Raw genomic sequence first — 26,152 nt, 5'->3', positions numbered from 1 at the left:
ACACACTATCTTCAACTACAAAAAAATTTTTTTTAAAAGATATACAAGTTAAACTTCATGGTTTCTACTTGTATTGCAATAACTGAATCTTGATTAAAAATAAATACTATAGCATAACAGCAAAAGGAAACAGGTCCAGGTTTGAAACATCATCACTGTACCATCTAGATTTAATCTAATTAAAAAAAATCACATATCCTTAAATTTCTAAAATTAAGCCATAATCAGATGGTCTGTTAATTAACTAACACCATTATCTTTAAATAATTTATTTTATTTTACTTTTATCATATCTTTATTTATTTTTTTAATGTGGTGCTGAGGATCAAACCTAGTGCCTCACATGTGCTAGGTGAGCACTGTACTACTTGAGCCACAACCCCAACACCTAAATAATTTAATTTTTAAAAAAGGATTCTGAGATAATGCATATATGGGGTTTACAACCCCCCACCCCTTTAACATGGTGACATGGATTAACTGACTTAAAACAGTAGCTTCATCAACTTTACTATAAGCCTGCAAAAATGCTTTAATATGGGGAATAAAGAAAAATATGCTAATGCATAAGAGCATATCGTCATAAAGATGTTCTTTACTGATACTGTGCTCAAAATCTGACAAAAATATTAACTCTTATTTTTTTAGGCATATGGTAAATACTTATCATTTGGCATGAAGGGACCTGGTTGAATAAATATTTGCTTTGTGTAGAAATGTGACAGACTAGTCAGAGAGTGATATTTAACACAAATTATTTGAAAAATAAATGTTGTACTCTTTATAAATTCACAAACATCTAATTTGATCTTTATAACCATTCCATATTTCCAAATTAATATTTTACTGTGGTTGTGTTGAGGCTTCTTCGTTCTGAATTTTTATATTTTTAAATTTTAAATGGTTATCAAGGATTAAATTTAAGCTGTATGTATATTTTTATTTTGAGGTAACTCTAGGTTCATATATGGGTGTATGGAGTGATACACCCATGTATGGAGAGATCTCATGTGACCTTTATCTAATTATCCCCAGAAGCTACAACTTAGAAAACTATAGTACATTACATTAAAACCAAATTTCTGAAAAGGATACAAATCACTCCTATCGCCACAATCCTTCACGTTTGTCTTTTTATGCCTCACCCACACCCCTCCCACTCAATACCCTCCTTAAACCTGGCAGTGACTAATCAGTTCTCCATATCTCTAATTTTGTCATTTCAAGAAAGTTATTTATATGAAATCACACAGTATACAACATTGGGGAAATGACTTTATTCAGTGAGCTTAGTTCTCTGGAGATTGGTTGTTGCATGATAGCAGTTTCTCATTTTATGTTATTTCATGGTGTGGAGTATCATACTCTATCCAACCATTCAGTCACTGAAATGGTCTTCAACTCAATTTCTCTAGTTTTTCCTAGTTTGGGGCTTTTACGATTATAACTTAATCATAAGTCTTCATCTCTAAAGAACAAGTGCCCAGGGCTGCAACTGTTAGGTCATATGGTAGTTGCATGTTCAATGTTTAAAGACACTTTCAAATTGTTTGGAATTCCAGAGTGGCTGTATATTTTACATTCCCACGAGTGGTATATGGTGATCTTCTTTCTCCACACCTTCAACAGCATTTGTTGGTGCCGTCACCTTTTTTTTTTTTTTAATATAAAACTATACTAATAGGTATGTAGTAGAAGTTTTTTTTTTTCCTTTATTCTTTTTTCCAGTCCTGGGTCAAACCCAGGTCCTCACACATACTAGACAAGTGCATTATCACTGAGCTATTCACCCAGCCCTCATTGAAGTTTTAATTTGCATTTTCCTTAATAGTTAGTGATGCTGAATACCTTTTCAAGTGCTTACTGCCATTTGTATATGCTCTTTGATGAAGTGTCTGCCCCTAAATGGCAATTTTCAAGAATATAAGTAACAATAAATGTTGGTGAGGAGGCAGGGGGAAAAGGCAGACTCATATATTGCTGGTGGGACTGCAAATTGATACAACCACTATGGAAAGCAGCATGGAGATTCCTCAGAAAATGGAATGGTACAACCATTTGACTCAGTTATCCCACTCCTTGGCATATACCCAAAGGACTTAAAATCACCATATTATAGTGATGCAGCCACATAGATGTTCATAGCAGTTCAATTCACAATAACTAAGCTATGGAATCAACCTAGGTACCCTTCAACAGATGAATGTATGAAGAAAATGTAGTACATATGCACAATGGAATATTAGCCATAAAGAAAAATGAAATTATGGCATTTGCTGGTACATGGATGGAATTGGGGACTATCATGCTACGAGAAATGAGCCAATCCCAAAAAACCAAAAGCCAAAAATATCCTGATATGTATATGCTGATTCACAATACATGGGAGGGCATCAGGGGAGAGAGGAGTAGAGTTCACCAGATCAGACAGTGGGGAATGAGGAGAAGGAAGCGGAGATGGAATGGGAAAGACAGTAGAATGAATCAGATGTAACCTTCTTATGTTCATATATAAATACACGAAAAGAGTAACTCTGCATCATGGACAACCACAAGAATGGGAAGTTATATGTCATCTATGTATAATATGTCAAAAAACATTCTATTGTCATGTATAACTAAAACAAAAACCAAAACCAAAAAACAAATAAAAAATAAGTCTGCCCATGTCTTTTGTTCATTTTCTAGTGAATTGTTTCTGTTTTTCACTATTTCTTTTTGAGAGTTTATTTTACTGTGAGATGGGGTCTCATTATATTGCCTAGGTTGGCCCTGGACTGCTAGGCTCAAGTGATCCTCTCACCTCAGTTTCTGGAGTAACAGGACTATAGGGATGTGCCACCACACCCAGCTAAGGATTTTCATATTCTATCTACTAATTATTTGTTGGATCTGACTTGCAAATATATTATCTCAGTCTGTAGATTTGTCTTTTATCTATACAACAGTCTTTCACAGAGCACAAAATTTTGAAGGCTAATTTATTATTTTTTTGTTTTGTGAAACATTCTTTTGGTGATATGTATGCCTAGGTCCAAGTCCCAAGGATTTTGTATTTCTTTTTCCCTAAAAGGTTGAACGTTCAATGTTTTTTGAGTATAAAAGGGTAGGATTTATTCAAATTGGAAAAAAAAAAATAGAGCTCTCATAGGATGAGAGGGGACCCAATAGTTGCCTTAATGTTTTACATTGAAGTTCATGATCCATTTTGAGTTAGTTTTTGTATAATCGGGAGAATTGGCTTGAGGTTCTTTTTTTTTTTTCTTTCCCCTATGGACTTCTAATTGATAGAGCACCACTTATTAAAAAGGCTAAGTTCTAGATTGGGCTGTAGCTCAGTGGCAGAGCTCTTGCCTGGCATGGGTGAGGCACTGGGTTTAAGCCTTAGCATCACATAAAAATAAACAAAATAAAGGCATGCTGTTCTTCTACAACTACAAAATAATAATAATAACAACAACAATAATAATAATAATAATAAAAAGGGCTATGTTCTTCCACTGAATTGCTTTTGAAACTGTTAAAATTATTTGTGTATATTTGGGAATGGATTTCTGGATTATTTACTCTGTTCCATCGATATGTATGTCAATCCCTTCACCAATATCACACTATACTTGGTGACTATAGCTATGTAAAACTTGAAATAGCTTGACTCATTTAATTCTTCTTTTTTTAGGCTGTTTAGCTACTCTAGTCCTTCTGCCTTTCCATATGTATAATATTGCCTACATCTACAAAAAATATTACTGAGATTTTTGATAGGAATAATGTTAAATCTTTATATCAGTTTGGTAGAAGTGTCATCTTTGTAAGACTGAGTATTCCAAACATTCAGCACAGTATATCTCTCTATTTAGCTCTTCTTTTACTTCCTTCATTAGTATTTTGTAGTTTCTGGCATATACGACCTGTAAATATCACTTTTAGATTTAGACCTAGTATTTAATTTTATTTTTGCCCAACTGGAAATAGTATTTTAATGTCCATGTGTTCATTCCTAGCATACAGAAATATAATTGATTTTTTATACATGTATCTTATATCCTGCAACCTTGTTGAACTGCCTTATTAGTTCAGGGAGGTTTTTTTCCCTTGTGAGTTCCTTGAGATTTTCTTCTGAGACAATCACATCATCCACAAATACAGTCTTGTTTTTCCTTTTCTAAGCTTTTTGTTTCCTTTTCTTGCATTACTGCACTGCTTCAGATTTCCATCAATATGTTGAGTAACAGCAACAGCAGACACACCTGCCTTGTTCTTGATTTAAATGGGCAAAGTATACAGCCTTTGTCATTAGGTATAACATTAGTTCGTGATGTGTGTGTGTGTGTGTGTGTGTGTGTGTGTGTGTGTGTGCGCGCGCGCGCGCTTTTTAAGCAGCTGAGGAAGTCCTCCTTAATTTTCATTTTTGTGAGTTTTAAAAATGTATAGGTGCTGAAATTTGTCAAATGCTTTTTCTATATCAATTGCTATGACCATTTGGTTTTTCTTCTTTTGCCCTATTAAGTGGTGGGCTACACTGATTAATTTTTGAATATTCAACAAGCCTTGCATGTTATAATTTTCACTTTCATTTAGTTCAAAGTGTTCAAAGTGTAGCTTGACTCATCTCATTTAATTCTTTTTTCAGGCTGTTTTAGCTACTGTAGTCCTTCTGCCTTTCCATATGTATTTTATTATAATATTGCCTACATCTACAAAAATATTACTGAGATTTTGGTAGGAGATTTTGTATTTTCTTTGAGACTTTATCTTTGACATACAGAAGTGTATTTAATTTCTGAGCATTTATAGACTTTTCAGGTATCTGTTATTGATTTCTTTTTTAATCCCATTGTAATTAAAGAATACACTCTCTCTGACTTCATTATTTTCAAATATTGAGATTTACTTTATTGCCCAGGGTGTGGTCTACTTTCATACATGTTCTGTGGAGGCACCTAAAAGATTAAATAAAGTCTCCCACCATAATTGTGGACTTGTCTGTTTTTCTGCATTTTATCAGTTTTCGCTTTCCATGTCTTAGAGTTTGTGTCTGGTGCATACATTTAGAATTTTTAGGTCTTCCTGTTGAACTGACTCTTTTGTCATTATGGAATATCCTATTCTGTCTTTGGTAATTTTCTTTTTCCTCTAAAATATACTTTTTCTGATATTAATATAGTTGTTTCTACTTTCTTTTAATTGATATTTGTATATATTTTACATTATTTTATTGTTAACCTACCTTACTGTTATATTTGAAATGAGTTTCTTATAGATATCTTATTACTGAGTCTTGTTGTTTAATCCTCTCTCAATCTCTGTCTTTTGATTGGTGGATTTAGATCACTTACCTCACATTTAATTACAGACATGTTAAGGCTTAAATCTGTTACTTTATTCCCCTCTATCCCCAATTTTCCTTTGGGTTAAACACTTGAGTTCCAAACTGATTTATCTATTGTTTTTTAGTGTATAACTCTGGATAACTTTTTAAGTAGTAGCTCAATGTAGCTATTGCACTAGATATATAACTTACTAAAGTTTACCAGTATCTTTTTACCAAATCAAATGAAATATAGAAATCTTACCATCCTTTAACCTCTATAATTTATAATATTCTCATCTATGTTGGTAACCACGACTCAAAAGAAGAAAAAAGTCTATCATACTAGTCTATATTTTTGTTTACTGTGTTCTTTCTTTCATTACAGTGTTCTAAGATATCTTTCATATTTCATTTCCACTAGAGAATTTCCTTTAGCCATTTTTTTATGGCAGATCTGCTATTAAAAAATGTTTAGTTTGGGGTTGGCTTTGCTCCTTGAATGTGTAGGTGTTTAATTCTTTTTGCTAAATCTTAGAAGTTTTAGAGTTATTCTCTTTCTCCTATCCTTCCAGGACTGATGACACATCACAAAAATGTTTGTTATAATCCCCAAAGTCCCTGAGGTACTCCTTTCCCCCAGTCATTTTTGTCTTTGAAGTTTAGGACCCTTGTTTATTTATTCCTTATTTTTTTTTTTAATTATTTTTTAGTTGTAGTTGGACACAATAACTTTATTTTGTTTACTTATTTTTATGTGGTGCTGAGAATCAAACCCAGGGCTTGCACATGCTAGGCGAGTGCTCTACCGCTAAGCTACAACTCCAGCCCTTATTCCTTATTTTTTGTGGTGTTGGGGATTAAACCCAGGTTGCACATGCTAGGCCAACACTCTACCTCTGAGCCACACCTCCAGTCCGTCTCTGCAGTTTAGAATGAGTAGCTTCTAATGTGTTATCATCTAGTTACTACTTTTTTCCTCTGTCCCTTCCCTTCTGCCACGGGGTTCATCCACTGAGCCCCCTTTTGCTCTTTTTTTTTTTTTTTTTAATTTTAATCATATATTTGTTAGTTCTAAAATTTCTATTTGGTTCTTTTTATATTTCTTTTTTCTGAGGAGGAGAGGCAACCTTGCCTAAGGTTTATTTATACAAAAAGCATAGTAGGAGGACACCAGCTCCATGCAGATAATAGCCCAGAAGTCACACCAGTGCTTTTGTTCTTAAATTGGCCTTTACTATGAGGCCTTTGTGGGAGCCTGAACACTGCTGGGAGCCTGAACACTGCTGAGACCCTTGGCAATGGATGCATGAGTATTTTTCCCAACCTTGGGGTGGGTGATGTAGGCAAGCTGATTAAGCTTGTAGGTGACACCCTTTGGGAGATTCCAGACTTAAGCTCCTTGGGCTTTATGAAGACCTTTCCAGGCTCAGTATATGCACTTGTGGTCTTGGTGTTGTTTGCCTGCATCATCTTCAGGCCCTTCTTCTTGTGCTTCTTGGAAAAACGCATGTTTTTCACAATTTTCGGGTTTACCTCCTTAAGAGATACACATCTTTGTAATTAGGGCTTTTTAATGCTATTTCGGTGCCATTTTCCAGACTGGTTGTGTATGTGGTCCTCAAACTTGGCCATGTCTGCACCATAAACTGCTTCTTATATTTCTTTGGCTGAAACTTTCTATTTGTTGGCTAAAACTACTTTTCATTTGTTCTAGCATGTTCCAATTGTTTGCTGAGGCATTTTCATGATGGCTACTTTAAAATCATTAGATAATTTTGACATCTTTGTCATCTCACTATTGGAGTCTGTTTTTTTTTTTTTTTCTATTTGAGATCTTCCTGGTTCTAGGTATCCAAGAAGTTTTCCCCTGAAACCTCTGTTGCATACTGTTATGAGACTCTGCATCATAATTAAATCTGTGCTCTTTTTGGTTTCCTTTGATACCACTTGAACAGAAAAGTACTGGTGGTGGTGCTACCCCATTACTGCCGTTTGACAGTGGGAAAACCTCCTTACAATCTAACAATAATGGATATGGTGCCTCAATTTTTTTCCCTCAATTTACATTAGAATAGTTATTTTCTAGAAGCTCTCTACCTTACCAATATTTTACTTTCCTGATCCTTTAGCCATAGTAAGGCTTTTTTTGCCCTGTCCCCATTGGTCATTCTAGCTTGTCAGTTTTTCTAGCACCTATTCTGAAGTATGAGATAAAAACAAAAACCAAGGAAAATCAATGTTGTGTGATTCAAGTACAAAGGTCTGCCTTTTTCTACTCATCTTTTAGAATATTCCTGTATTGGTTTTATATATGATATCCAGAGTTTTAAATAGATACTCTTACCAGGAGAAATAAGAAAAAAATAAATATACTCCATATTCCCAGAAGCAGATATCTTTTGGCTATTATTTTGACCTTTCATCAATTCCTAAATCAGATTAAGAAATTTAAGGTTGATTCTACCCTTTTTTAGAGCACAGAACAGTCCTCTCTGTCTTCTTAAAATACTTTATCAGATAAAGTATTTTTGTTTTATCTTTTAGATAAAACTGCACGGATGATAACATTTGTAAATGTTTACCTATGGATTTTATAAAAATAAAATCATGTCAAATTACTTCTTAAAGTCATTGGCTTTTGAGAGGTAAATTAATTTTCACAAAGTAAAATGATGTTCACTCATGAGTAAGGCAAATTCCCACCCAAATATAAACATGTATTTTATTAACCACAAATACAGAACTTTTGTAGTAAGTGCTGCCAAAATAGCCATGGAATATATTTCATTTAAATGTTTAGCAAAAGGGAAAACAGTAATTTACTGATTATAAATAAAAATGTACTGTTATTTGTTAAATAAATGAACACAAAGGCATTAGAGACAGAATTAGTAATCTAAAATTATTTTCCATTAGTTGATGCCTTATTATTTGACTTCATAGTATTTTGTTGTTGTCGTTAAAATGGAGCAATGTTGTATTTATGGTTCTTAAAAATCAATAAGATGGCCAGCATGGTGGTGCATGCCTGTAATGCCAGCAGCTTGGAAGGCCGAGGCAGGAGGATCTCAAGTTCAATGCCAGCCTCAGCAAATTATCAAGGCCCTAAACAACTCAGTGAGTCCCTGTCGCTAAATAAAATATAAAAAAGGGCTAGCGATGTGGCTCAGTGGTTAAGTGTCCCTGGGTTCAACTTCCAGTACCAAAAAGAAAGAAAAAAAAATCCCTAAGATACACATTATTAATAATTAATAAATTAGGGTATGTTTCAGATATATTGAATGCCTCTCCTCCTTCCACATTGGCTCCTTTATGGTTTCAAATGTAATATATCTAACAAAAGAGCACCTCTCTAAAACAGGTAGTTTTGTCTGTTTGAAGTTGGACAAGAGTAAAACGGATTTTTCACTGGGTGCGCTGTATGAAGTGAAATGTCATAATTATTGTCAATAACAGAGGACATCTTATCAATTATACATAAGAATAATATTTTATCTAAGAGCTTCAGTGTACATACCAGTGATGCAGAATTACTGTACTTAATTTCTGGGGGGCTGGGGATGTAGCTCAGTGGTGGAGCATTTGCCTAACGTGTAAGGTTTGATTCTACACACCACAAATACATCAATAAATCTGGGTTCAAGGGTTAATTGGAAAAGCTGCAAGTATTACTGTAAATAAATATTTACTGACTGCTTACTATGTTAAGACACAGTGCTAGCTGTTGATTATTAGGCTCCTGTCCTCTGCTATCCTTGGAATGATGAGACTTTTTCAATTGTCTTCCTTTTGCAGCTGCTTTTACACGCTGTTATCCAGGAGGAAATTAAGCACTATTTTGAGTAAGTTACTCATATTCTTAGCCTCTTTTTTCTTTTAATAAGACTCAAGAATATAATTTAAGAGTCTGTTGGAAGATGAATGTTAGAAGGCATTTCAAAAGAAGAAACTTTTCTACTTGATGATTTTGAAGGACTATTAGAGACTAATAAACTGAGGGAATAAACACCAAGAAATAAATGTTAAGGTATACGAAACATTTCTATTATGTGAAAAGATGATGGATATTTAAAAGGGCCTTTTATTTACCTCTTCTACATTGGAAGCAGTCTTAGCAGAAGTTTCCATGAAGATAAGTCCATGTTCTCGTGCAAAAGCTTCACCTTCTTCTTTTTTTACTTCTCTTCTAGATTCTAAATCACTAAACATGGGACAGAAAGGGTCATGTTACTAAACATGGTACAAGGAAAGACACCTGTGCAAAGTATACAGATGAGTTTCTACAAATGTGATAAAAAGACACTGTCTACCCAATTCCTTGAAGCTACAGAAAAATTGTTTAGTAAAATCCATAGTCCTAAGGAAACATTAATTAGGTTATAAATCTCAGTAGGTTTAATTATCAGTTTCTTCTAAAAGCAAAAATATTGTGGGGAGGGTATGAAGAAACAAAGTATAAGCCAGAAATTCTGGATGAAAGTATGCTACTCATTTTTATCATACTAAAATTGTATTGGGCAAGGCGGGGGGGGGTTAGACCTTCTCTTATGAGTATATTCTACTGTAAAAGTTTATAAGCTTTACTATTATACAATATTTATTTTTACTTTAGGATATAACACCCATGAAATTCTATATAGCCTTGACACACTTTTCTGTTGGATTTACTTCAGTTTTTAAGATATAAAACCAACAAATATAGCTGAATCATCTCCCATGTGCCTGTGCATCCCTGGAACCACTGTCTTCCTTCTTACTTAAAAAGAAACTACTGTTTTGAATTTGGTGTTTTCATTCTCATGTACATTTTTATATTTATATTCATGTTTATAATCATAAACACTAAGTACTTTCCGCATGTTTACAAAAATCCAGATGTAGCTACTGTTCTACAACTTAATTCTAATTAACATTACATTTCTCAAATTTATACATATAATATAGGTAGATCTAGTTTTCAAATTTTTTACTGTTGTACTATATTCTACTAAATGAACACACAACTTATTTTTATTTCCAGTAGACATGATTATTTTAAATTTTTCATTATTACAATGAACATGTACACACACATACACACATGTGTAAAAAAATTGTGTATGTATGTGTGTGTACATGTACATGCGCCAAAGCCTTACCAGGGAAGTATTTTTCAAACAGTAATATGACTCACTGAATTGTAAAATCACTTCAGTAGGTCATAGTCAGAATTCCTTAAAAAAAAGAAACATAATAGAAAATATCAGTGTATATAACCCATTGTTTCATGGAATGTTTGTTAAACACGATAATTGCATATTCAATTTATGTACTAGGTTGTGATAGACAACATATTTTCTTAAAAAAAACAAAAACCCAAAAGCCATTGTACTTGAACATTATGTAGTAACAAGCTGCTTTCCAAAACAGTGGTCATGTCCTCAGTTGCCCAGGCATAAAATCAAACTGCTGTCTTTGACTTTGCATTCCCTATAAATCTCACCTAAGTTGTTTTCTATTACTTATGTGTCTATCTTTCTTAAGTCATTTTTTAAGTCTTATGCTCTTTTTTCCTTTTACTATTAAAAACTTTAATCTTTTAAAACTATTTCCTACTTCTTGTATAACCAATTTATAATGCCACAGTTAGCAAATTTGTGTCATCTGTCACTCTGACTAGGTCACTGCCCTTCTCAAATCCCTTCACTGGCTCCCTATTGCTTAATGCATTTACTTCAAAAATTGCTTATTCCTTGTTCTGATGTCTATCCCAATTCACCCCAACCAATAATAATCACCCCATTTATTTCTATTGTTCTTTCCCATTTATTATACTATCACTTAAAGAAGGGTCAGTCATCTACAGTCATCAGAAACATTTCTTGTGTATATACTACATTTTTTCTTTACACATTGAATTATAAGGTCCTTGTGATCATCAACCAAATTTAAAGCCACCAGTTTATTCCAAGGCACAGGGAAAAAACTGGCAAGATAAAAGTGAAAAATTTTTATTCTTCAAATATTCTCTTATTATTTTATACGTTGAGTTTTGACACATGTACCTGTAAAGCCATCAGCCCCCCAAGTTCCTTACATCCACTGTCATAATCCTTTCCTCCCCCATATCTTAGGCAACTAATCATCTGCTTTCTGCCACCACAGACTAAGCCTGCATTTTCTATAATGTAGTCCTATAGTATCTGTTCTCCATTCAGCATAACTGTTTAATATTTATCCACTTTGCTGCATATATCAACAGTTCGTTCCTCTTTATTGTTGAGTTGTAGTCCATTATAATGCTGTAACACAATTTATTTATACAGTTATTCATTGACATTTGGGTTTTTCCTAGTTTTGGGATACTACAAATAAAGCTACTACAAATGTATGTACAATTCCTTATATAGGGGGGACATGGGAAAATAAGTTTATGCTGGGTAAACATCTAGGATTACAATGGCTAGGCAGTGGATATATTTAATTACTTTCCCTCAGTTTTTTTTTGGTGGTACTGGGGACTGAGCCCAGGACCTTGTGCATGTTATAAACAAGAACCCAATGAACTACATACCCAGCCTTTTAAAATTTATTTTGAAACAGGACCTCATTAAATTATCCAGGCTGGTTCCAAGCTTATGATCTTCTGGTCTCAGCCTCCCAAGCAGCTAGAATTACATGTATGCACCAGCACACCTGGCTTTATGTTTAATTTCCAATGAGACTCTAAAAATGTGGGCATTCATTTTAGATTCCCATCGGCAGTAGCTACTTTTTCCCCCATATTTTTATTGGTGCATTATAATTATATTTAATAGTGGGATTTGTTGTTACGTGTGAGTACATGTACATGATATGACAATATAATTTGGTCAACACCCTCCCCCGGTATTGCCCCTTTCCCTCTCCTCGTCCACCTGGTCCCTTTCCTCTACTGATTGCCTTCTGATTTTCAAGAGACCCCCCAACCTCTCTTTTTCATTTTTCCTCTCAAGCTTCCACATGAGAGAAAACACATTATTCTTGGCTTTCAGAGTTTGGTTTATTACACTTAACATAATACTCAAGTTCTGTCCATTTTCCTGCAAACGACAATTTTGTTCTTCTTTATGATTTAATAATACTACATTATATACATATACCTCATTTTGTTTATCCATTCATCCACTGAGACACCCCTAGGCTGGTCCAATATTTGGCTACTGTGAATTGTGCTTCTACAGACATGGGTATGCACACATGGCTATAGTATGGTGACTTTAATTCTTTAGGATAAATACTGAGGAGTGGCATAGCTGGGTTATACAGTGGTTTCATTTCTGTTCTTCTGAAGAATGTCCTTATTGAATTCCATATAATCCTACCAACAGTACAAAAGTGTTTCTTTCCCTTACATCCTCTTCAGCATTTATTATTCTTTGTATCTTTAAAAAATTATTTTGAATTTTAATCATAGCAAATATGTTTTAAGTATAGTTATGAAATCAACATTACCACATATACAAAGGACAAGACTCCAGTTTGGCATACAAAAGAATACCATATATTAAAATTAGAGTCATTGGAAAAACTCAGGTGTATTCTGATTTTTTTTTTTTTTTTTTGGTAACAAGGATTGAAACTAAGGGTACTTAACCACTGAACCACACATCCCCAGCCAGTCCTTTTTATATTGTATGAAGAGACAGGGTCTGGCTGAGTTGCTTAAGGCCTTCCTAAGTTGCTGAAGCTGGCTTTCAACCTTCAATCCTCTTGCTTCAGCCTCCTGAGCCTTGTCCAACTAATTGTACTCTTGATGGCTACCATTCTAACTGGAGTGAGATGAAATCCCAGTGTAGTTTTGATTTGCATTTCCCTAATTGCTAAGTATGTTGCATATTTTTTCATATATTTGTTGGCCATTTGTATTTCTTTGAGAAGTGTCTGTTTAGTTCATTTGCCTATTTGTTCATTGGATTGTTTTTTGATGGCAAATTTTTTGAGTACTTTATATACTTTAGGTATTCATCCTGTGTCAGAAAAGTAGCTAGCAAAGATTTATCTCATTCTGTAGGTTTGTTCTTCACTAAGACTTAAATTTTTTCTTTGTCATGCAGAAGCTTTTTAATTAGATGCAATCCCATTTATCAATTCTTGGCATTATTTCCTGAGCTTTAGGAGTCCTACCAAGGAAGCCATTGCCTATGCCTATATGGTAAATGTTGGCTCTATTTTCTTCTAGGATTTGCAAACTCTTTGGTCTAATTCCAAGGTCTCTGATTTATTTTGAGTTGACTATGTTCAGGCTGAGAGAAAAGAGATCCAGTTTCCTTCTTCTATATAACCAGTTTTCTCAGAACCATTTATTAATAAGGCAGTCTTTTCTCCAACAGTGTTTTTGGTGCCTCTGTCAAGGATCAGATGACTGTAGATGTGTGGATTTGTCTCTCTGTCTTCTGTTTTGTTTCACTAGTCTATGTATCTGTTTTTATGCCAGTACCACACAGTTTTTGTTACTGTAACTCTGTAGTACAATTTGAAACTGGGTATTATGGTTCCTCCAGCATTTTATTTTTTTGGCTTAGAACTGCTTTGGTTATTCTGTACATTTTATTCTTCTAAGTGAATTTTAGGACTGTTTTTTCTAGTTCTGTGAAGAATGTCATTGGTATTTTGATGGGAATTGCACTGAATCTGTATGTTGCTTTTGATGAATGGTCATTTTAAGAATGTTAGTTCTGCTGATCCACAAATATGAGAGGTCTTTCTATCTTCTAGTATTCGATTTCTCTTGACAATATTTTATAGTTTTCATTGTAGAGGTCTTTCACCTCACTGGCTAGATTTAGTCCTATTATAATTATTATTTTTTGAGGTTACTGTGAATGGGATTATTTTTCTGATTTCTTTCTCAGCAGATTCATTATTGGTATATAGGAAAACTACTGATTTTCTATGTTGATTTTGTAACATGCTACTTTACTGACTTAGTCTATTAGTTCGTGCAGTATCCTAGTAAAGCTTTCTGGATCTTCGAAGTATAGAATCATATCTACCAAACAGATAATTTTACTACTTCTTTTCTATTTTTTATCCTTTTTATTTCTTTTTCTTGCCTAATTGCTCTGGCTAGAATTTTTAGTATTATATCAGAGTGATGAGAGTAAACATCTTGTCTGGTTTTTGAATTTTAAAGAAAATACTTTCATTTTTTCTCTCTTTTCATTATGTCACCTTTGGGTTCATTGTATATAGCCTTTATGATGTTAAAGTAATTTCTTTATATCTCTAGTTTTTTCTTAATTTCTTTTATAGTTGTAGATGGACACAATATCTTTGTTATATTTATTTATTTTTGTATGTGGTGCTGAGGACCGAACCCAGTGCCTCACGCATGTGAGGTGAGCGCTCAGCCACTGAGCTACAGCCCCTACCCTTTACAGTGTTTTTATCATGAATGGCCGCTCTATTATGTTGAAGACTTTCTCTGCATCTACTGAGATGACTATGTGATTTTTGTTCTTAATTAGCAGTATATCTTTACTAAAGTGCCAATTCACATCTTTTACTTATTTTACAAAGCTGGATTATCTGATTAGTGAACTGTGATAATATTCTTATATTCTCACATGAAGAATATTTTATCTAGAATACATACAGAATATTTAGAATATTCTGTATGTATTCTAGATAAAATATTCTTCATATATTCTAGATAAAAATACTTAGGGGTTGTGGCTCAGTGGTAGAGCACTCACCTTCCACATGTGAGGTACCACATAAAAATAAATAAAATAAAGATATTGTGTCTATCTACAACTAAAAAAAATTAAAAAAAAAAAAAAACCTTGTGAGATACATGTTTTGCAAATACTTTCTCCCAGTCTATAGTCTGCCTTTTCATTTTTGTAACCTTCTCCTCCACCCCCCCGCCTTTTTTGAGTTACAGGGGATAGAACTCTACCATTGAGCTACATCTCTAACCCTTTTTATTTTAGGACAGTGTCCCACTAAATTGCCAAGGTTAGCCTTGAACTTGTGATCTTCCTGTCTCAGGCTCCCAAATAGCTGGGACTACACAAGTATGCTACTACCCTCAGTTTCATTTTTGTAACTATTTTTTGGAGAGCAAATGTTTAATTTTGTTGAAGTGTAATTTATTGCCTTTTTTCCCTTTTATAGCTCATGTTTCTTTCTTTTTTTTTTTTGGTCCCATTAAGAAATCTATGCCCAAACTAGGGTCATTAAGATTTTGTCTTATTTTAGAAATTTCAAAATAGTTTTAGCTCTTACACTTAGTACTGTGATCTACTTAATTAATTTTGTTTCTCTTTCTCAAAGCTGTTTTAGCTAGCTTATAGCTTATGCAATTTCACATACATTTTAAGGAAAGGGTTGGGTTCATTTTTTTGTAATTGACTATTAACCTGTTTGAGCACAATTAATGAAAAAATTACCCTTTCCCTTCCCTGAATTAGCACTTTTGTCAATAAATTAATTTGCCACATATATATTGATTTACTCTTCAGAACTCCTTATACTGTTCCACTAATCTATTCTGACTATTCTATTTTGGAACTTAAATGTCCCCCAAAAACTTATGTGAATGCCTACTAGCCAGCTGATGGTGCTATTAGGTGGTGGAATCTTTAGGAGGTGGGGCATAGTTGGAAGTAAGTTAACTCATTGGGGGTGTGCCCTTGAAGGGGATAATAGGACCCTGATCCCTCCTTTCTTGTTTTCCAGCTTCCATGAGATGAGCACTTTCCTCTGCCATATGCTTCTACCATAATATATGGCCTTGACAAAAGCTCAGAAGCAATGAAGGCAAGTGACCATGGACTGAAAACTCTGAAACTGTAATCCAAAATAAATACAACTTTCCTCCTTTTATTTTACTTTTCTTAGAAAAGCTAATTAACATATGCCATTAGCAGACTAAAGTAGTTTATAGTAGCTTTATAATAAATCTTGAAATCAGTATTATGGAAACTGGTGAATTCTCCAATTTTGTTCCTCATTGTCAAAACTGTTTTGGCTAGCTTATGGCTTTTGCAATTTTGCATACATTTTAAACTCAGCTTGTCAATATCTAGCTCCCCTCAAAAAACTGTGTAGGGAGGCTGAGGTTGTGGCTCAGTGGTAGAGTGCTCATCTAGCACATGTGAGGTACTGGGTTCGATCCTTAGCACCACATAAAAATAAAAAAGACATTAAAACTAAAAAAAAAAAAAAGTGTGAAGGACTTTGACTGGAAGTTCAGTTCATCTTCAGACAAACTTGAGAAGAATTTATATCTTAAAAATATTTAGTTTTCTAAGCTGGGCGTGGTGGCATATGATTGTAATAATAGCTTGGGAAGCTGAGGCAAGAGGATCACCAAGTTTGAGGTCAGCCTCAGCAACTTACCAAGGCCCTAAGCAATTTGGTGAGACCTTCTCTCAGAATAAAAAATAAAAAATAAAAAGGCTCTGATGATATACCTCAGGAGTAAAATCCCTATAAGTTCAATCCCCTAAGAAAAGAAATTTAGTTTTCTAATTTACAAATATGGTATACTACACTCCATTTACTTAAGTCTGTTCACCATATTAATATATTTTCTTTTCCTTTTAGAACCTGGAAGACTATAGAGATGTCATCCTTTCATTCCTGATACTGGTGATATGTCTTTTTTCCTGATTAGAATCTATTTTATTTATTTTCTTAAGAACTAGCTTTTAGTTTCATTAGTTTTCTTTTTATCATCCCTTTCTTTGCTTACCTTGAGTTTAACTGCTCTTATCTTTCTAGTTTCTTAAGGTAGAAGTTTAGATTGTTGATTGATACTTTTTCCTCTCATATGAATTCAATGTTATAATCTTCCTCTAATTATTGTATTAACTGTATCACATACATTTTAAAAGATTGTAGAGTTAACTTGTGGAAAACTGGTAACAATAAAAATAATCACTATCCAGAGAAATGCAGACTGTGCCCTGTGGAATACAATTGTCACTTTGTAAGTTTTTTTCCCCCTCACATTTTTGCATTCATCTTTAGATAAATTTCAGCATTCCTTATTTGACTATAAATGTGCAGTAAAGAGTTCTCTCTTGAACTAGTTGTAAAGTCTTATTGCTTTCTCAATTAACAATGAGATAAAAAAAACTTTGACATGTTCATTATCATGAGAGTCATGATTTTCTTTCTAATATTTTCTTTTAACAATATCTATTTTATTTATAAACCCAAGGAATCCATGAACTGTGTTAGCATTCTAAAAACATTAATTTTGTTATCACATAATTATGTACTAAAATTAGTAAAAACTTTTCCATACTCTTGGAAGTTTAGAAACTTAGGCCAAGCAACTATGTTTTCTCATGTATTAACATTTTAAGCCTAATATGCAAACGTGTTTACTGCAGATAATGCTCTAAGTAAAACAAGACTTAAAAAAATTAATGACACTAATATAAAGTTAAGGAAGTAAGCTTAAAATGTACTAATGTAATACTTTCTTAACAATATTAAGAGTTTTAGAACTTTAGAAAGATACCTGATTAATCTCTACATTGTATTAATTCCTATAATGCACATTAAGTCATGAAAAGGGAAATCTTTTTCTGAAACAATTTAGACAATACTTAATAGTCACCTGTCCTTCCAATAAATCATTGGGTTTTATTTTAAATTAGTAACCAGATAAAACTCCTTCAGATTAATGATAATTTTCAAAAGAGCTACTTATTTGTATTTTAAAAGCCAAAAGAACTACCTTACAATTTCCAAAATTTTTAAATTTAAAAAGCCATATACTTACATGTAGGCAAATGTACAAGAAAAGGAGTCACACAAACAGTAATCTACAGTGTCCATCATTAATGCAAAGTAACCTCTAATTTAATCCTTTTACCTTTTATTTCCAATAAGCATAATGACCATGTTGGAATTGGAATGCTGGCGGGCATCTTCTAACCAGGTTGTCAAGTGGTTGAATGTATCTCTCCTAAACATAAATGATAATTTGATTACATTTTCAAAGTATTTTTTCTTAGTGGTGCACAATGATAACCATTTTTTGCCATATCCCACTTATATAATGAGAAACAGTTTGCAAGTACAAAATTTGAGTTTAGAGTTCAGTGATTATATTTCAGTTTAGAAATTAAATGTAACCACACTTAGAAAATTCCAACAAATAAATAATCTTACCAAGTTGATAACTCAGGGCACTTATTTAAGTAAGAAAAAGAATTCTGCTGCAGAGTTCTGTAGTAAATTTAAATTTGATTCAAGATAAATAGTTTTCATGGTAAGCCAGGGCATAAAGACAAAGCTAGTTTTATTAGTGCAACCATACTTGTTTAGAAATAATCTCTGCACTGACCACTGAACTGAACAACTGACAAGTACTCACCTTGTAATATCATACACTAGTAAAGCCCCTGCTGCACCTCTGTAATACGACCTTGTGATGGAACGAAAAGACTCCTGCCCTGCCTGTGAAAAAAGAAAAAATTGGAAGTTTCCTTTAAAACTCTGTCTTCTGCATTTTCATGTCACTCATACAGAAAATATGGGAAGAGGTGCATAAAAAGAGAGAGAAAATCCTCACCAGTTTCTGGAAAAAAGTCAATATCACTATTGCTCAAGTCACTAGGATGCACATACAGGATTCCTGCAACCCTAGGTTTTGCCACCCGAAAAAAGACCCCTAACCTATTTTGGCAATCCCTGACAACCCAATTTACTGAATGGTTTCACAATACATGAATCATTATTAGAGCACAGAATGGACTCCTAGCAACTAAGCTCTGAAGACAAATTTGAAAGGAAGCAAATAACCCAGAGCCTCACATTTGAATTCAATAACCCACTCCCTGGGGCAGCTGTTGACACTAGAATAAATAAAGCCCATTGTAAATAAATGATGAATGACATCTTTACGCCCACCATCTGCTCGTGTAAAGGTTGTTGGAAGGCCAAGGATGCAGATTTTATCAGTTATATCATAAACTGCAGTGAGCTTTCAACAGTCATAAGATGGAATTCTTTGAGCAATCATTTTATTATGAAAAACAGAAAATGGTTCTGAATTTAATTTATTTAATTTTTTCCTCCACACTTAATCAATTTTCTCTGCATTTGATATACAATGCTTGTCAAAAGGCAATAGGATGTAAAGTCATCTTTATATCCACTTGTGAAACACACACCAGAGATTAAACAAAATTAGGTAATTTCTCTAACTCATGGTACTAGCATTCTGCTTTGTAAGAAAGGATAAAAAGGGATAGGATTATTGCCTGAGTTTAAACTGAGAGTTCTTATTAAAAGTGCTTCTTAAAATTTTAATCATTCTACCTTTAAGGAAAAATAAGCATTTAAATTAAGTAAACAAGCCAGTTTTAACAATTTTTGTCTTAAAATCTGCAGTTGGAAAATACTGTTTCACATGTTGAGTTCTGACATTCCAAGTTATATCTAAAGCCTTCCCACCATTATAATGCACAGAGACAAGCTCATAATCTGCCGGTTCTAACACTTACTACTCTGTAATACCTTGCTCTTGTGGGCTCTCCAACTATATTCCTTCCCTCCCATGCCTCTACCCTCAATGCCCATCACTGGGGATAGCATACAGCTGGCACTCAGAGAGAGTCTGATAAATGAAAGAATAAATCCTAATTTCCTAGTCAACTGCAAAAAATGGGTCAGTACTCCATCTTACCTAAATAAAAAGACATGCTAACATTCAATGAAAATAACTTCTTCTGTGTAGAAATTAACAATTAGATCCTCTCTTGGTAACCAATTCTAGCACTTACAATCAGATCTTATGCTAGTGAATGAGGAAAAAAAAAAGGTGCAAAAATAACCAACTCATTCTACACAGGTTAAAAAACCATATGGTACCGTTCAGGAACATAAAATTAATTTTTATGTATGTACATTTAATGAGTATTATCTTTCAAAAAAGTCTTCAAATCCAAGTTCAAAATGGAAATATTAGGAGAATTCCTTCTTTAATGGGAAAACTAAGAACTAGATATTTAAAAGATTTATTTTATTATGAATCATATAGACCAAGAAAGGATTCTGTGGCAAACAATGCAAAATGGGTGTATTTTACAAGTTCAATATAAAAATCATGTTTAGATATCTTATATTTCTCAAGGCTAACCATCCATCAAGTGAAGGTAAAAATCCTTTAAAACAACATCCTTGGAAAATTCTGTGGGGTGAATTATATGAATGCACTGGTAGAAAAGCACTACTAAAAGACTTCAAACCTTCAATGTTTACACTTCAGATAAGATACTGTAAAACAGTAAAAGGGAAAATAAACTTAGGAAAAGGAGAAAAGCAAACTTTTATAAAACATTCCTGTTCTTCCTGAATTGTTCTTCAGAGAACAAAAAAATATGTCCAATATGGAAATAACTTATACAACACATCACTTTATACTAAGGCCACTGAATCTGGAATTTGCCTATTAATACAAAATCAGACAAAACTTCAAGCAAATAAAAACCCACACATTTCAAAGACTATAAATTTAAGTATGCCTCTTAAAATGCATAATTATTCTGTAGTAAATGAAGATCTATGTTAAAAATAGTTTCCTAATTTTTGAGACCTGACCATTATATATCCTGGTTTATGGTAAGGGAATTGACAGCCTTGAAATAAAACTGGTCCAATAAAGTGTTTTATTATAGTTTCTCTAACTGTAAATAAACTATTATACAAACTAACTGCATAAAGCTAGTCTGATGTTAACTATTTTGATATTGGAGTGAAATAATCTAATTTTTGAAAAGTACTTTCATACCTGTCTAAACTCTGATTGACTTACATTGTGAAAAATGTTAATTCAGGAAACACAGGTGTTATGTTTGATCCTCTTTAACTATAAAATATTGGTTAAGAATAATAAATTTCTGATGGAAGCTCAGGATACAAAAGAAAAATGCATTTAATGAAAACAGGAATGACTAAGTGAATAGCACCAAAAAACAAATAAACCTGAGCTATGGGTAGCCTGAATGGACCATGTGGTTCTCTCAGCTTACAACAAGGCTGTCTGACTTCTTAAAATAAAAACCAACAATATACCCAGATATACACAAAAGTTGAGCAGATCAAGTCTGCTTCAAGAGATAATGGGCATACTCATTTAGTGATGCTTAGCATTAAAAGCAGAGTCATGAAACATTTGTGCAAAAGGAGTCTTACAGACCTTCATTTTCCATTTAAATATTGCTAAATCAAACAAACTTGCTCCTCTGAGCCCTTTAAAAAACTACTTCCAATACCATATAAAGATTCCCCCAAACTGGTGTTCCCATGTGACTAGCTCTTTCTGTTGATTTCAAATTTTGTAGTAACAGGCTGGCAACTATACCTCCACAAAAACATGACTTTACACATTATGCTATTGCTCAAAAATCTCTTAAGTAACTTGAGTTAAAGCTGTAAACTCAACAATCTCATTTCACTTGTCTCTAAAGCATTTTTTTCTGAGTAAATGTCTTGATCATACATTTTCATCCTCCAGAGATTTTGCCTATAGTCTGAATATTCTTGCTTTGCTGTCTTTCCTAACTCCCTGCCTCAAAAACTGCTTTTCTCTTCCTTCCACCTATCCAATTTCTATTTCCTTAGAGGACTTTTCACAAAGTTAGGAAGTTTGTCTATAATAGTCCACAATTACCCTTTTCTCAAAAACTCCAAAAGCACTCTCATGTGATCTTAATACCACTGATTAGACAAAATGAATACATCACTCAAATGCAATTTTCTTTTAGTTCTCCTTGAGAGCCTAAATCAGAGTATGAAGTATATTTACAGTCGGCACTGAAATATGTTATCTTGATTGATCCCAAAGAACCGATAAAGTTAAAAAATTAAGATTTGTGAAAGTTTCTCTTACTTTCATTGTTAGTCATTTATCTAAAAACTCCAGTTATGTAGACTAGATAAGAACCAGAAAGAAAAAAATATAAATAGCCAAATAAGTTGTCCACTGACTAAGCATTATATTTCAGGAACTTCACTAAATAGACTCAATTTTAAAATTTAGACCAATAATCAGGGAATTGATTTCACTGAGGTGAAAAATTTTGAAATCTATATGCATGAACAAGACTTCTGTTTTGGATGACCATTAGAGTTAAGAATCAAACTGATTTTTAGTATTCCTATGTTCACAGCAAGGATGGTAAGAAAACCAACCTAGGCTATTTTATTTTAAACCTACTAAGGGGACTAAATCAGGTCCTGAGGTTGGAAATATCTAGAAAAAATAACACAAGTTAACTGCTTTTAAATATTGAGAATATTTACTTGAGGGGGGCCAGGGAGAGGATATAATCAATCTCCACTGTAGATTTTTGAAATACTGCCATATAAGAGAAACTGAAGGCCACAGGTGAGAGGTAATCACTAGAGTAGAAAAGGTTGAACAACTGTAAAGGAGGTAAAACAGTAGGATCTCTAAACTTCTCAATGGAGATGGGGTGGAGTGGGAGTGTGAAGGGAGCAGCGATGATAGGCAGAAAGTGAAGTAGGACTGGACTGTTTCCCAGCCTAGAGTTCCACGTGCCTTCCCTTGGCCCTACTGCATTCTGGATATCCATCCTTACTGATAGATTAAAACAAAATATTATTCCATTTTAAAATAAGAAGTCAAAAGAATAAACTGACATGATTTTCAAAAGAATAACAAAAACACACAACAAAGAAAAGCTTTGATTCATTAACAAGGAATTTTGGCATACAAGTTTCTACATAATTGTCAATACTCCAATACATATTTGATGGGAAAAATATTTGTAAATCTAAAATATATATTTATAGGGAAATTGAACAGATACATGTTCTAGATACTACTTAACTAAAAAACCCATACTACAAATTTTGATGGGGGAGATTTATTTGGATATACTGGGAAGGCAAAAGTGATAAAAGACAAAAGATGAATAAGAGTAAAATGGGGGAATCAAGTCTGGCTAGGGTTTAATAGGCAGAACAGACTTCATTTTTTCCTTCATCCACCAATCAATGAACAGGAAGTAGGTTCAACTTATGTTTCTTCATTGACTTATCCTGAAATAGACATATTTGGCTTTGGCTTTTGATTAAAAATAAAAAAAAAAAAAAGTCACTCATCAGAGGGCAAAAAGGAGGAGGCACTGGACTGATAAGACTATCATTGCTTCCAGCTGTGAAACTGACTGATGGCCTCAGGCCTCCAAGGAGTTATCTGCTGGCAGCTATTTTTACAATTTGAAAAAAAAAAAAAAAAAAGTGGGGGGAGGTTAAAAAAAGAAAACAAACAAAAGATGGCGAATGTGAAAATTTTGCAAGGAAAACGCGTGATCACAATTTTGGGGGGAAGTGAAAATGGATATACAATAAATGACAAACATCCTAATATATGAATTGGCCATGGGGTGAGGATGAATTAATACATAACACTCAGCTAATATTGCCAAGAGAACTCTGGGATGATTTTCAAAGTGTCCTCAGTTAGAACAGACATGACTCTCACAACTAAAAATGCAATAATCTATACAAATGCATAGAAACACTGCTAAACTTGGTATTGGGAAACCCTGTTTCACTAAGATATAAACTAAATGTGAAACCAACCTTAATCATGATTACATTTGTGGCAGAGTTTTGGAAGTAAGGTATAAAAGAAAACCAATGAAAGTTAAGAGAACAATCTATAAGAAACCACTTTCAAAAAAGTTAACTTTTTTTTTTTTAAACAGTCCTTAAAATCTAGAACAGGTCACTGGTTATTAAAGTCCTGTCCTTTGCATTCTAGGATCCCTGAATTTCTTTTTTAGGGTGCTGATGATTTCTTCAAAAGTACTCAAGTCTTTCTCTTTTAAACAAAGAAGAAAGCTAGTCTTCTGCCCCCACCCCAGGCAAAATGAGTTTTTTCTTTTATGTTCCTCTCATAATTGCATTAGCAACTATTCTAGATTTCTTCTGAAAGATCTGTAATGCAAGAAAATCTATTCATAAGCTGAAAGAAAAAAATTTTAAAAGCTCCTATCAAAAGAAGGATGATAAATTAAACCTATAAAAGACAACTGGGAATGACTCCTTGAGTCAAATTTCTCAAAACAAGAATTAAGGGAACACTGTAAGTACAAAAGAACAGTGAAATGAAGTAGAATAAACTACAGACAACAAGTGGTTTTGTTTAAAGGTTAATATTATATTAGCCTTTCCTTTTTGAAGCTATGTACTTCACTTAATTCTGTACTTAATTCAGTAAAATTTACTAAACACTGTTATCAGTGACTGAGTTAAGAACAAAAGATGCAAAATTGAACTAGATAGAGTTGGTCCCTTCTCTCACAATGCTTATTCTGATGATAATATGTGAACAAAAACATAAGATGACAATGGGATCAGAACTTTAATAAAATATGCATAAAATATTTTGGGAAGAATAAGTTATTCTCATGGGGATCAGAAAAGCTTCAGAAAGAGTTGACAGCTGAGCTAGCTTTAAATAGAAAAAGTCTGAAAAGAGGCATTTCAAGCAAAGCAAGTATTTATGTATTTAACATATGAAAAATGTGTTTATTAGGGTAGCAAATAACCTGGTTCAGACTTACTACCATGAATGTGTGCTACACAATGTTATAAGAAAGCAATTTCATTTGTATGAATCAGTTCTGAAAAAAGAAACTTCCTTTTGATTGGTGATCATAATTTCATACCTTTCAGAAAGAAAACGACTCATTTTATGTTCTCTTTTCCATGCAATTTTGAAATTAAGTAGCTTTAGAGAATGTAAATAAAAAATGTTTTGAGATGCTATATGCTTAGGAGGAAACTCCTAAGAAATAGTAAAAGTGATAATTTAAGTTCTTCTTTTCCTATTTTGATGCCTTTAATTTCTTTCGTCTGTCTAATTGCTCTGGCCAGTGTTTCGAGAACTATGTTGAACAGAAGTGGTGAGAGAGGGCATCCCTGTCTTGTTCCAGATTTTAGAGGGAATGCCTTCAATTTTTCTCCATTCAGAATGATGCTAGCCTGAGGCTTAGCATAGATTGCTTTTACAATATTGAGGTATGTTCCTGTTATCCCTAGTTTTTCTAGAGTTTTGAACATAAAGGGATGCTGTACTTTGTCGAATGCTTTTTCCGCATCTATCGAGATGATCATATGGTTCTTATTTTTAAGTCTATTGATGTGGTGAATAACATTTATTGATTTCCTTATATTGAACCAGCCTTGCATCCCAGGGATGAATCCTACTTGATCATGGTGCACAATTTTTTTGATGTGCCTTTGTATCCGAGTGGCCAGAATTTTATTGAGGATTTTTGCATCTAGGTTCATTAGAGATATTGGTCTGTAGTTTTCTTTCTTTGAAGTGTCTTTGTCTGGTTTAGGTATCAGGGTGATGTTGGCCTCGTAGAATGAATTTGGAAGTTCTCCCTCTTTTTCTATTTCCCGAAGTAGCTTGAAAAGTATTGGTATTAGTTCCTCTTTAAAGGTTTTGTAAAACTCTGCTGTATACCCATCCGGTCCTGGGCTTTTCTTAGTTGGTAGTCCTTTGATGGTTTCTTCTATTTCCTCAATTGATATTGGTCTGTTTAGGTTGTCTATATCCTCCTGACTCAATCTGGGCAGATCATATGACTTAAGAAATTTATCTATGCCTTCACTATCTTCTAATTTATTGGAGTATAAGGATTCAAAATAATTTTTGATTATCTTCTGTATTTCTGAAGTGTCTGTTGTGATATTGCCTCTTTCATCCCGTATGTTAGTGATTTGAGTTCTCTCTCTTCTTCTCTTCGCTAGCATGGCTATACCTAGCAGACCCAAAAGGGTCTACAAAGAAACTATTAGAGCTAA

At 33.5% G+C, this 26,152-nt stretch overlaps 1 protein-coding gene across 1 annotated transcript in view; it reads right to left on the bottom strand.

The window, feature by feature from the left end:
- The window catches only part of Rab2a (RAB2A, member RAS oncogene family), an 86,911-nt gene that overhangs the window by 15,520 nt on the left and 45,239 nt on the right, over nt 1-26,152 (bottom strand). Inside the window, exons 4-6 of the mRNA XM_027932824.3 lie at nt 18,675-18,757; nt 18,171-18,263; nt 9,404-9,515 (exon numbers count right to left, since the gene is read on the bottom strand). Coding sequence (XP_027788625.1) covers nt 9,404-9,515; nt 18,171-18,263; nt 18,675-18,757 — 288 coding nt within the window. The remainder of the gene's footprint in view (nt 1-9,403; nt 9,516-18,170; nt 18,264-18,674; nt 18,758-26,152) is intronic.

The sequence above is a fragment of the Marmota flaviventris genome, chromosome 15, assembly GCF_047511675.1.
Source record: "Marmota flaviventris isolate mMarFla1 chromosome 15, mMarFla1.hap1, whole genome shotgun sequence".
NCBI lineage: Eukaryota > Metazoa > Chordata > Mammalia > Rodentia > Sciuridae > Marmota > Marmota flaviventris.
The sequence above is the reverse complement of the archived record's forward strand: the minus strand, read 5'-3'. Positions and strand labels throughout refer to the sequence as shown.